The sequence below is a fragment of the Thermobia domestica genome, chromosome 16 (genome assembly GCF_964235325.1).
Source record: "Thermobia domestica chromosome 16, izTheDome1.hap1.1, whole genome shotgun sequence".
NCBI classification, from domain to species: domain Eukaryota; kingdom Metazoa; phylum Arthropoda; class Insecta; order Zygentoma; family Lepismatidae; genus Thermobia; species Thermobia domestica.
The window spans coordinates 142,109,660-142,123,787 of record NC_137469.1 but is presented as its reverse complement, the minus strand read 5'-3'; the positions used below and the strand labels follow the sequence as shown (position 1 = coordinate 142,123,787).

The following is a 14,128-nucleotide window of genomic DNA, read 5'->3' as shown; positions in this document are numbered from 1 at the left end:
AATTTATTCTGAATACCGCCCATTATATTCATATTATTCCGTATTGCTGTAATACGCATGTATCCCTTTTGCATCCTTATCACCCCTGAATAACAGAATTTCTAGCACTATTGCTCAACGCAATTGTGTTTAACAATAACATTCATCTAGATGTCTCCGTTTGTTATTTCATATCTTTCTTTTTATTTCAGAGCCATTGAATCAGCAACAAAGAAGCAAGGATTAGTATTATCCTCTTCATCATATCCTTCGACCGGTAAATGGGCAGGAACTTATATCACAAGATTCAACGCTACCTGGGGAGCCCTTAGAATGTCATTATTTTGTGAGTACTGTATATCAATATACATTTATAATATATTATTTTCATGGATTAAAATAAATTTACAGTACATTTATAATATATTATTTTCATGGATTAAAATAAATTTAAAGTTACAGTTTTCTTTTAATAGAATAAACAAAGTAATCTTCTAAAATCACATTAACTGTACGACCAACACTCAAATCTCGATATCGGAGACAGAATTACATCACAATCTGGTCTGTTTGGATATTCGTTTTAAAATTGAAAAAAATAGTTTTACATTTCCAGATAGAAATAATACTATGACTTTCTATATACACTAATAAAATAAACACTTCCCCTACTTCGTGTCCAGAATCTTGGAAAGTGTTTCTTTACCAAAAGCTGTATTGCGAATTAACTACTTACAACCACACATAAATGTCATTGTTACTGTATTAACGTTAGACATTAGTTTACCACGGAAATTAATTTTAAGAAGTCTGTAAATATAGATGAATTTTGCATTTTACGGTGATACTCACAGAATCGACATTACAAGTTAAAAAGTTTTATTGCCATCAATTTAAGCAATCTTCGGTTATTTACTATTACTACTACTACTACTACTACTACTACTACTACTACTACTACTAATAATAATAATAATAATAATAATAATAATAATAATAATAATAATAATAATAATAATAATAATACGTGCAGTGTCGGACTGGAGCTGTCAGAGCTAGACGGAGATGAAAAGTTAGAGGGGCGCCTCATGGACAAATTTAGGTACCATTTTTTGCTTTTAAAATGACTTCAATTTTTCACAGCATTAAGCATACACAATTATACACAAAACGACTAGGACAAAATGCCGTAAATGTTTCATATCACAGATTTCCCAGTAGACTTCGCCCCAAAAGTGACCTCAGTATTGATTAATGATTTTCAACTTAGAAAATAAGCATTCACAAGTTACCAAGTTAGTAGGAAGATGCACATCATATTTCTACACACAATATAAATTGCTATAAGAGTTTTCTTTTAGTCAGCTCATACAATAATATAAACGCACAGTATATACAACCCTGGATACAGCTGATCCTGGTCTTCCGTTTTGTTTTCATTCCATTCGTCTCAATTTCCAAAAACAGCTGGGTACCGAATCACATCAAAGTCACTAGTAGAAGAATCCTTCAGATTTTTGAAGTAATCTTCGTAATGAGTACGCGCCTGCATTTTCTGCTATTTTAAGGCTCCATCTGGTAATCCATCTTTCTTTATTTTTTCAAATCTCTTTGGGTCCAAACAGGCACAATCTTTCATTAAATGTTCATTTGGAATAAACCTCTCCGCAACATTTGTAAAAGTGGCGCCACAAATTCTGTAGAAGGTTTCTCCTTGGAACTTCTTCCACTTGGCTTCTTCTTGCAAAGACGAATCTTCATCAGAGTAGTTTTATTCAAAAAGCGCTTTTTACACCGAATCTTTTTCGTTGCAAAATCAGCATCTACTCTGAGATGAAGTTTGTTTTCATCCTATTCTCTGTTAAGATTTTCTGAAAAAAATTTAATGTTTCCATACAGGTGAGAAAATTTCTCTCTGACTGCCTTTAAACTTGTTGCTAGTATTTGGACCATTTACCATGCCGTTAAGTAGTCCATCTTTGGGGACAGTGGGTAATTCGAAGTAAATGTTGTAAGCTCAAATAGCTCTGTGTAAAAAACTTCTGTCATTAGAGTTTCGAATTTCAACCATTTGTTTCGTAAACTTCTTACTCTGGCTACACTGCTCTCTTTGCACCACATACGCACTGCATATAATATTTAAATTAGAATATATTTAAACTAGAATATAAATAAATACGTGAGCAATTGAATCTTACTTCAATATAAAATCCAAATATTATGTCGCTGTAGCAAATTTTTAAATGCTAAATTTACATACTGTTTTCGTTCTTACAATGCAGACGATACACTGTTCTAGTCAAAAGAGTGACTTAACTTGTAACCTAAATAAACTTATAATTTCACAACTGTTTAAAATGCAGCCAGACGGAATGTGAAGATGTCTTTTAGATATGTTAAACAAAATTTACGCATAATTTGGATATTTACATTCTGAACAAAATTTTATCAAAAAATATTTCCATTTCCACCTAAACATTTTTGAGTACTAAAGTCAAATTACATTAATAAATATCACTATAAACAATAGCACACAATATGCTTGCCTTAATCAACATCTACCTTCCTACCTGAGAACTCGCAGGCGCCACTTACGTTGAATCTCGACGCTAACACTGTAACATTACCACAGTTAAATAACGCAAGGAGAGAATTAGTCATACAGCAGTCACAAGGTCACTTGTGATAATACTAGATCAGACCGAGTTGTTTCATAATACCTAGGATATCTAATAGTGCTGGCATCCGCAACGAAGAGAGCACAGCGACTTGACAGATTATAGCCATTAACCAATCTACGCAAATCTGCAGTAACTCTGTTATATGATATTTATTATAAAGACAACAATGAAAATTTTAAATAAAATTGACTTCAATACAACTAAGCCTATTTTGTTGTGACAAAGAGGCGCCATAAGAGAGTGGGCGCAAGCGGAAATATTCGTCTCGCTACCCTGTCCAGTCCGACACTGATTACGTGTGTGGGACAAACTTCTTAAACGTACAGCAGAAAATAGAGTTGGAAATCATTAACCCATCGATGGACAGCACACAGTCTATTTAGGTATAAAATGGAAAAATTACAAATCGCTAGTGTATCATTTCTTTTTTCAATGTAGACAAATTGTGCTTGTTTAAACAAAGAACAATGGCGAAGAAAATAATAATCTCTTTAATTTTAACATCTTTAATAATTCAACATAGTGGACACTATATAATATTTATGTACAAAATAACATTAATGGGAGCATGCTACCAACAGGTAAACAACATTCAGTGTAAAAGGTAGGTTAATTCATTTCTGTAACTCGCACGGTAGATATGCTGTATCTATCTTTATTACGAAGTAAAGCTTAATTCATTCGCTCTGAAATTATTCCGTAACGACACGAATAATTGACACAATTTTTGTTTTCTTTTTATCAAACATGAAAAATTGCCAAGCAAAGTTTTGAAAATGATTTTTTTTAAATATTTTTTGAATTTCAGTTTTGATATTCCTTATGTCAAATGAAGGGAAAAAATCCAATATACATGGGCCGATACCCTTTATTTCTCAGTTATAAACCGCTGCAAATGCAAAACATGACATTTTAAAAGCCCTGTCTTGAAAACTGTGAGATCTACCGGAAGCGGTTAAAAATTACACAAAAACTAGTATGCACTGTATTTAAATATCTATGTTTCATAATACTTCGGTATAGGCGAAACGAATCCTAATTTAATACATAAAAGTGTATTCCCGTACCCTAATTTTCTCAATACAATTCGTTTCGCCTGACCCGGAGATCTTTGAAACATGGATATTTAGTGTAACAAAATTAAAAGTATAGAGTGGGGATAACAAAATTTTTTTATTTTATTTAAGATATACTAAATTTTATTCCAAAGTGAAAAGGAGACTTAAGCAAGCAATATTATTTTATTTTGTCTTGAAATGGACATAAGAAAATTATTCTAGCAAAAAAATATAATTTGTAAATTTGTTGATGAATATTGTGATGGAGAGAAAACGAGTTTTAAAATATTTTCCTGGATAGATTAAGTAAATTTACAATCAATTAGTCTTTAAGCAGAAGTCTGAAGATGACCACTAAATCATTTGAGTCATTAGTGTAAATTATAGGAACAAAAAGCAAGGTTATTTCATGACCTCAGGGTTCAAGATAGTGTAAATTAGTTAATATAAAAAGGTCTGGTATAGCCTAATGATTCATTCAGATTCTTATTCCCATCCGAAGTCTGTTTCTAATCCTAGAACGAACAGGAATATGGGAGGAAGCACCAAAGTTGGTGGTGTCTTAAAACCAACCTATTTTCAACATTTAAATTGTGTTTACTTTTTGTGTATACTTAATATTGTCACCGCATAGTCCAAAGCTGAATGTTTGGTCTCTCGTGTAATGGAACAAAAGAGCTGACTTTCAATATAATTCGTTATTTCTTTTTTGTTTCTTTTGATAAACTAAATTCAATGATTTTGTGTGAATGAGATAAGATGTTTCATGAAAAAGAATTGAGATGTATAAACACTTGTTCTTTCCTTTAATTTATCTGACATATTTATGTAATAAAAACAGGCAGTGATATTTGTTCTCTGTATTTTGGATCCCTCAATTAATTCAATATTAAAGTCCTAATTAACCTATTATTTAAACATTATATAGAGCGCGTACTAGTTCCTCTATAATTCCTTCAACCGTTTGCAACAGATCGTGTAGTTTTGAAGCCACTGGGTTTGTACAATGTGGTGTTTCACGTGTTCGGTGGGTCATAACTCTGAAAGGAGGGGATTATCGACCCATGTTTAGTAGATTATATTTCTTTCATTTCATATAAGGAGTCACCTATCGAAGTGTGGTCCAAATTTCTGAACATACTGTAGTTCTAGTACTATATGGTTCTAATCAATATTCATATAATAGAAATCAAGTAAATAATAAGAATAATCGAAGAAGACAAAATGAATTACTACTAGCTGGTAAGTTGTAAAAAATATTTTACTTTAGTATTATTATTTGTATTAGAATTAAAGCGCGTCAGTAGCTAATATTGCAATTTAAGCTAACAATTCAAATTAAACAAAGAACGACATATTCAATTAAAATCTGCATACAATGTACGTAATACATCTTATCTATGAAGCATCATAATTAACAACTAATTTTACTAAACACAAGTAACAAACAATGCAATCCATTTCAGGGATGCTGGAGTACAATCTTTACGGAATGCCTCTGGTAGGTGTTGATATCTGTAGATCTTACCATGAGATTGACGATGAATTATGCCAGCGTTGGATTGGACTAGGAGCATTTTATCCTATGCCCACACTTCATTTTGAAAACGTACGTTTTTCTTTTGCTGCTTCCTTTATTTTAGTGTCACTAAATCATTCGGTCAATATAGGAATCCGTATTGCTATACACTATAGTAGTATCAGTCATATTTTTATCAATTTGTTAACAAACGAGGGCAAGATGATTACATCCATCTATGTCACACGTAATAAACGTTAACTATTTCAGTCCTGAATGTCTCAATATTAACCTAGGATCAAAGAATATGTGACTGGGATGTGTTCCATCAGCTGAGACTCGACTGTATTTTCATAATGCTAGTTCTTGCAAATAGTTTCATAAATCACTTCTTCAATTATATAGTTTCCGTTAGCATAATGACATTGGAGTAGGACGCGAACTTCAGAAAACCCGAAAATAAAATGGGAAAATAGGCAACGGAATCAAAATTTGATATATTAAGATTTCCATGAATTTCTCATTGAAGAGCATCTTTGTGATGAAAACCGTTTCCAATGTGAATCTATCCATTACGCTCAGGTATTGGAAAATCATTTACATATATGTATTCGTAAGCTTACAAAGCACGAAGGTCAGGGTTATCTTCAAAATTGAGTGCATTTTTTGTAAACACGGATTCTTAGAGAGATTTTGTTTTACAGAACATAACAGAAATACCAGAGTTAGGATTGTAACTTTCTGATCGTGTGTTATAGTATCGAAAAGGATCTTAAAACAAGCATCGATAACAATCCCTCAGAAAATCCCAGAAATCAATCTTAATCTTTTTCTTCTTCCTGAATCAATACCATTTATCCTGTTCGTTCTTTTGTGGTACGTTACTAAGTACCAGTGACCTTATCCCACCCTTACAGTGCATGTCATCGGAGCTAAGAATTTCAGAAAGGTTTCGATAATCCCAGTCTTTGTTATCCAAATAACCTTGGGAAGTGGATGCACACAAATGTAAAGCATGAAGATTAAGTTACGCTGTCACTTGTAACTTTTTAACATAAGACTCAGCAACTAAGTTGTCAGTGAATGTGTCAAGAGTCATCAATTCAGGAAACAGGAAAGAAATGTAAGTCGTCAATGTGCCCACGAGGATGTTCGAATTGAATATACTGTTGTTGTAGAATCCAGTCAAGCAACGCTGTCTTCCTCTCTTCACTCAGAAACTTGAAAATTAATATAATGTAATTTTAGTTGATGGCCAGTTATTCAAGGTGGAGATTTTACTGGAGAATCCGAATTGCACATACTCTCCCCTCCGGCAGTTGACTTGAAACTGCTTGCTTGCTTCGTGTCGTTGCTTTTACTATGTTCAGAATGAAATGATTTACTTATAACGTATAAAAATTTTCGTATAAATATATAACTGTATAAACGTATCCTTATAATCAGTTGCATTATTATCTTCTCAGCTGCATTCTAAAAGAATTTCCTATTCACAAATTTCCTATTATTGGTTTAACTCTTTCTAAATAGTTTGTTACTATATTCGTTGTTACATTGATGCAAAATATGTATCGACGATATATTTTTACCCAAATGTTAAACATTTCTCTACAGTGAATATACTTAGCTGACGTTTCTAACATTACATTTGTTTTAATTTAAACCAGGAAGAAAGCATAATGGAGTCACCGTCGTTGAGGGAATCCGTGAGAAAAATTTTCAATATTCGTTACAGCCTATTGCCATATCTTTATACCTTATTTTACAAGGCCCATATTCAGGGAAGCACTGTGGTACGGTCAGTTGGACATGAGTAAGTACAAATCTATAGTTTCTTTATTATTATATAGAGTAATGTTTTAAAATTTTGAATGTAAAATTCCGTAGTGTCTTAAGGTATATAATGTAACAATTTCAAAAATCGTTAATATTTTTTTAAAGTGTCATTTTTAATCTATTTTTGTATGCTCATTCTGTACTATTTCTATTTTACATGCTTATTCTGTACATAATCAACTTATTTTTGCATGATATTATTATAGTAGTATAACAACGGTTCAGTCATAGAGCACTCACTTTTGTGAGGAACATTAGATTGTTGCTAGTCCAGATGATTTTGTAACGGGCAACATTGTGTGCAAGGGTATGCGCGGGCTTATTTCATTTCCTCACACTTTCGCTTTTAAACACTAATTGACATAGTTTTGATTTTCTTAAAAAGAAATTAACCGTAAGGAGAATATACATCGTATGCTATCTATAAAACTCATGCAGTAAAAGTCATCCTGGAATACACAGTAAAGTGCTGGAGCACCCCAGTAATTATATTAATCGCCACTGTGGCACTGTTTCCAGGAATATTGGTTGGTACTTGATTGGATTAGGGAAGACATTCACGGTGATAGCTGACAAGCCATTTCTTTCGTTTCAGAATAGAAGATAAATAAGGGAAACACTCCTAGTGTTTGTTTACGTTTATGAAATTCAGTGTTGTCGAAAATCGTTTTAGGTACTCACATGTTGTCGTGTAATATTTTCTGATGGTGAAAGTAAGTGCAGGTTGAAGCAAGTTTGCAGACTTTGCACTGAACACACTAGAACTGAACGAAACAAAAGGAAGTGTAGATTGTTTCGATCAGTTACTTCACATATGTTGTGTCAACAGGAAGACGCGTCAGTGGCTTTTGCGTTTTCTGTATAGTATATTGGGTCAGCCTGTTGTTAATGTAATGGCTCTGTTCTCCAATAATGTGGGTCTACAGAAAAAAATCGTACGTAAGGAATTCCTCAAAGACTCAAATAGGGGTGCAGTTAGCTAGACCCAACGTGAAAGAGTGCCTATAGGAGACTCTTTCTATGAATTTGTCTACTGGCGTTAAAAGTATTCCTTGTATTGAATACCAACAAAAATTATCTATATGTGGTTCAATACCTGGTCTTCCAAAGCAATTATGTTGTCGGGTTTGCCCTAGGAACAAGGACAGACAAATAAAATATTTTTGTACGAAGTGCAAGTTGTCTATTTATGCTGAGCACAGAAGGAAGTATGCATTTCATGCAGTAAGACGTAACTGCATTGTTCAAAATTAAAAGGAACCCCTATTGTGTATTTTTGTACGTGATAAAGTGATATAAATTTGTTGAAGTTCGTTTATTATTCCTTTCAGTAGTAGTATTTAATCAAATGAGGTGCTCTGCCACCCCATGTATGTATTTACGTTAGCATTTTTTGTGTATTCCAAGTTAATCTAACGTGGAATAGACTTGGACTTTGATGTCCATAGAACATATAAAATATTAACACTTTTGGATCCTGGGTTATGAATTATCAAAGTTGCAGTTTGAACTTAAAAAACTCTAATTGATATTTAGAATAGAAATAGATACCAGAAAGCTATTAATTTGATGAATATGAAAGAAAATGATAAGATAGTTGAATAGCTTTGGTGTAAATTCAGTGGGTACTAATTATATATTTAAAAAATCAAAAACCACAAATTTTTCACTAATTTTATTATAATTAGGGTCTATAATCATATTTCATAATTAATGAGAGACACTGACAAATAATACAGTTATTAATACTACTATCTCATGGCTTCCATTCTTCGGTTAGATCGGGTATTACAAACAGTACTTAGTATAGATAGATGCATCACTATGGCACTGTTTCTATTTCCGCGTACCTTGGTTGATTTATCTAGTTCTGTAACACCACTGCGGTGTTATTTTGACACCGCTCAACACAGTCTGTGTCAAATTGATAACATCCAATCCTATTTACTCGCAACACTGAATCTTTGGTGTTGAAATAACACGCTAAAATGAATGTCATGCTGCTATATTTGGCCTGTGTTAAAATTGAGCTGTTTTAACATCATATTTTGCTGTGTTTCAATCCTAATTCCTTCAAGCCTTTATATTTTATTATGAAACTACTGTTAAACAAACGTATAATCGGCACATACTAATGCTATTTTCCACCAGAAAACCGAGGTTTCTGGCCATTATTTTTATATCATATAAATTTTGATTGCGGTTATGAACTTTGACGTGGAGATATTTTTGGGGCTGCGGATCAGCAATGGTTCAAAAAGTATGCTTGATTTCATTCATGACGGCCTGTGGAGGGAAATTATGTTCATAATGCTCCTCTGGAACTTTTCTAATACATCATGTATTTTTGAATACATTATACAATACTTATACGTTTCAAATTGCATTAACAGTAGACTTGTTTTGCATTGCATTATCTCCGCAATTTTTGCAAAGATTTCTACAGAATAAGGCCCATGATCTTAAAAATATCTTGAAGAAACAGACAAAATGTCTTCTATAAGATATCCCATGCTTACCCATAGCATAATTTGGACGTCTAAAAATATTAGCAAGATATATAGTATTAATCAATACTTTTAACAATAATAAAACTGGTTTTATGCTTAAAGGACTAGCTAAAATAGTTTTTAGTTCTTCTTCATTTAATACTTTATAATCTAATATGAATAGAGGTACATCAGGTATAAATTATTAAAACTTACTAAAAGCTCATTGTTTAAGGTTTTCACATGATCCAGAAGCGCTCAAAATCCAAAGACAATTTCTCTGGGGACCATGTTTGATGATATCTCCTGTTGTTTTTAAGGTACGTTAAACGATAGTTTACAATCGAATATCTGTACGATAAATTTTCTAATAGACGGAAAAGAGATGAGAAGGATGTATTATTTATACATTATATGATGAAGTAAATTGTATTCATATTGGAACGAAAAGTTTCTAATACCTGCATAAAACTTTGCATTAGTTATTACACTATTATAGACTTGTTTGCAATTACAACAAACCCTAGTTCTTATTAGTTGAAAGGATGATATTGCTTTAGTTTCAACATTGTGTTAGGTTTCAGCAATGAATCCACTCTTGTTCATTACAGTTCCACGTTTCAGATTTCTCCAATGTAGTCTAATGGATTCTTGTTCACAACAAAGAGAGAACTTTCGTTTAAATGTTCCTAGGAGAAGGGTGTTAACCACTCAGCAGCTTTAAAAATGAAAGATCAGCAGCTTGAAATATTATAATAAATATCCATTATCTTAAATGGCAGAAAATGAAGTACCGCATATTTCTGAATCTAAGACAATGTTCTTGCCACAGTCTCATGCCCAAAAATATGGGGTTGTCTTGCTTTCGCGACATATAATGTGGAGTTTCTCTTTATAGAGCAGAATCACGAGCCTCGATAAAGATCTAATTTTACCCTCTTCTTCAACTACTGTTTTAGCTTTGAACGTTTACAGATTAAGGGGACCCTTTCAATGAGTAAAACTAAGAAAGGCCTGGCTGTGATTTAGATTTTTCTGAAAATATAGCCATCAGTGCTGTATGTTTTTTATAATCGTTTGTTTAAAAAAATTGGGGTCGTCTTCGATTCAGAAACGTATAGTAGGGCGGGTTAGGTGAAAAATTGTGCACTTTATGACAAAAGCATGAAATTTTCAGAATATGATGTACATATCACAAGGTTTATTTTAAGATGTGTAAACATTTTGTGCTTGACCTCTGTTGACCTTGAGAGGTTATTGACCTTGGCGCACTATATAGTAGTCCAAAAAGTATTGAAACTTCCTAATAAATGCCAAATTCTACATAATATAACCAAATAAGCAATGTATGTGGTTAATAGGGGTGAGCGAAAGTTTTTGAGGATACTTGACAATGACTTCCGCCATCTTGAAATCCGCCATCTTGAATTTTTCTCAACTTTCATAAATGGAAAGCATAGCATGCGATATGTCATTTTAATATCAAATGTTCTCAAAAGTTCAATACTGTGCTTATTGTTACTCTATCTGTTACTGGTAGGAAGTCATGAGTCATTTTTGATGTGCTGTTTACTTTGTATAACGTTTCATTTTTCAAATTAAACAATGTATGCTAATCATATTTTCCTATTTGTGTCTTGCAGGTGTCACGGGTTTCTTGGGGAGTTGAATTTGAAGATCCAATTTCCTGAATGTGTTTGATTGTTTTATGAAAGTATGTGACAATCGTTGTGGTAATTCAGATGCCTACAAGTATCAGCGAGTGCTCCTTGGAACGCTTATAATTATGAATCAAAAATATCCGCTGAAACTGTTCCTTCAGATGTTTTGATGATAATCTGTGTTCGTGTATTGCCAAAGTGCAAAGCAATCATAAGTAGGCCTACTAATTCGTGTGTTAGTATTCTGGTGCAAAATAAATAAATAAATCAAAGTAAAAATAAAAATAAAAATAAAAATAAAAAAATAAAACTATCGAAGCGTCATGTTCTTGTTGATACGTCAACTCTTCCTCTTCCTAAACACCCAAAACCTTCAATTATCAACTGGGACCTGTGTGCTATTTGTCAGACAGATAATGATGAAGTTCTGCAGTGTCCAGCAAAATCCACCAGGAAACCTATAGGTGCAGGACATATCTTTTTGGTAAGTGATCTCTTAGAATTTCGAGACCTGGGAAACATAGAAGAACTTATTAATAGACCTAGATAATGGAGATGACATTGAGGCCACATTGAGTGTGAATAATGCGAAATGGCACAAGCCATGTAAGGTCAAGTATAGGAAGACCATACTTCTGAGACAAAGACACAAACCAATTGAAACACAGTTATCTATCTGCTTCTTCTGTAATGAATGTTCTGGTGCTGAAGACTTACATTCAGCATCGACGAAACAATTGGATGAAAATATTCGTTACTGTGCAATACAAAAATACAGAACTACTGACAAAACTTGCTGCTGGAGATATGATAGCGATCGAAGCCAAATATCATCTTAGTTGTTTGCGTAAGCTATATGACAAAAGAATGCAGATAACTCCCAATTTTGAAAATGCTGATGAAGCTAGTTTACATGGAATTGCCTTTGCAGAACTAGTGGCGTTCATAGAAGATAGATGTGCCGAAACTTTAGCTCCTGTATTCAAGCTAGTTGATCTAGGTGAAATGTATAAGATCCGCCTCCAACAAATTGGTGTATCGATGGAAAACCGTGTCCATACCACTAGACTGAAAAACAGATTACTTGGTGTCCTCCTCGTTCTAAAATCACATTTGCAAGGTAGGAATGTTTTACTTACGTTTGAGGAAGATATTGGAAGAAGATTGAGGTCGTTTCATCCAGATTGTCAGAAGAATGCTGTTCCACCGTCACTACTGTCTTTGGTTAACACGATCTTAAATGGAGCTAGCATAGAAGACCGTACGAATGTGGTCAACTCCCCACTACCAAAGCAGCTCTGACTGTATTGCAGCTTTCGGTTTTCAGCAGTGTTAAATACGAAAGAACGGGGAAGATGATCAGATCTGTCCGTCATAGTTTGGAACGCGAAACCCCGCTTGCATTGTATATTACTCTAAACATTCATGCTGTGAACCGTAACAGGGGACTCATTGATATGCTATTTTCCTTGGGAATATGCATTTCTAACGACCGTCTTCTTCAATTATCTTCTGACATTGCTAATGGATTATGTGAACAATATAATTTGGGAAGAGTTGTATGTCCCCCTAAACTGCGGTCAGAACTTTTCACAACTGCTGCTTTGACAACATCGACTACAACCCTAGTTCTACGGCAGTGTGCGATTCATTTCATGGTACAGCCATTTCTTTTCTTCAAAAACCATCCTATGAGTGCAGAGGGAGTGATCGTGGTGTACCAATTATTAATCATTCAACGTCCTCAAGCAGAAATACTAGCATTTGTCTCCTGCCACAAGCTTACACGAGTGTTTCACCACCATCATTAAAAACCAACCAATTAAAAGTGCCTCCCGTCTAAATGCCTATTAAGCCAGAAAATCTCGTGATTGTGGAGAGACCTAAAGATGAGGAATTTGTTGCTTCATGTTTTAGATCCTGTACAGAAGAATAGGAAAAAATAATCTATACGTAAAGTAGATACAGATGTAGTTGTTTTGGCTTTGAATTTATTCCTAGAGATTAAACTTGAGGAAATGCGGATAGCTTTCGGAGTTGGATCGAATTTAAGACACATTCCTATCTCTGATTTGGTGGCAATTTTGGATCCAAGAATCTGCGATACCCTCCCAATGTTCCATGCTTTTACCGGCTCAGATACCACATCTGCATTCTTTGGCAGAGGAAAGAAAACAGGATGGGACACTTGGAAAGCTTTCCCTGAGCTAACCGAAGCCTTTGAGGAGTTGGTTCAGATGCCAAAAACTCTGAGTGAGGGCTCCCTGGAAAAGTTATAACGCTTTGTCTCTTGTATGGTTCTCATGTATGGTAGGACAAGTGACTGTATTAAATTTAATGAAGCAAGATAGCAGCTCTTTTCAAACAAGTGTAGGATACTTGATAATGTTCCGCCAACACAAGATGCTCTGAAGTTGCACTTGAAGCGTGTTTCGTACCAGGCAAATATTTAGAATCAAGCCTTATTTCTGGATCCACATCTGCCAAGCACTACGGATTGGGGATGGATAAATGAAGAAATGGGTTGGCAACCTCAGTGGATGACTCTTCCAGATGCTTCAAAATCTTGTTACAAACTGTGGCACTACTCCTGCAGAGGTAGATGCACTGGATGCTGTAAATGTCGGAACAAAGCAAGAAAATGCACAGCATTGTGCGCCTGTTCAGGAGGCTGTGATAATTAATTTAGAAATATTTAGCTCGTATGAAAACTGTAACTGCAGTACAGGAATACAATAAATATACTACTTTAAACTATTTTTGTTTTCCTGGCATTATTTATTACACTTTAATTTCATTTAATTTTGTTTTTTCTGAATTTGTTATGCCTGTAGTGTATTCGATGAAAATTATTCAATTGTCCATCTGCAAAACAGAATTGCCGATCTGACGTCCTACATTCCAG

At 33.9% G+C, this 14,128-nt stretch overlaps 1 protein-coding gene across 1 annotated transcript in view; it reads left to right on the top strand.

Annotated features, from left to right (window-relative positions):
* Nucleotides 1-11,464, top strand: part of LOC145672639 (sucrase-isomaltase, intestinal-like) — an 89,204-nt gene extending 77,740 nt beyond the window's left edge. The window contains exons 11-15 of the mRNA XM_081741800.1: nucleotides 192-325; nucleotides 5,185-5,327; nucleotides 6,905-7,050; nucleotides 9,798-9,882; nucleotides 11,206-11,464. Of these exons, the coding sequence (XP_081597926.1) occupies nucleotides 192-325; nucleotides 5,185-5,327; nucleotides 6,905-7,050; nucleotides 9,798-9,882; nucleotides 11,206-11,253 (556 nt within the window). The 3' untranslated portion in view covers nucleotides 11,254-11,464. The remainder of the gene's footprint in view (nucleotides 1-191; nucleotides 326-5,184; nucleotides 5,328-6,904; nucleotides 7,051-9,797; nucleotides 9,883-11,205) is intronic.
* The last annotated feature ends 2,664 nt before the right edge of the window (nucleotides 11,465-14,128 follow it).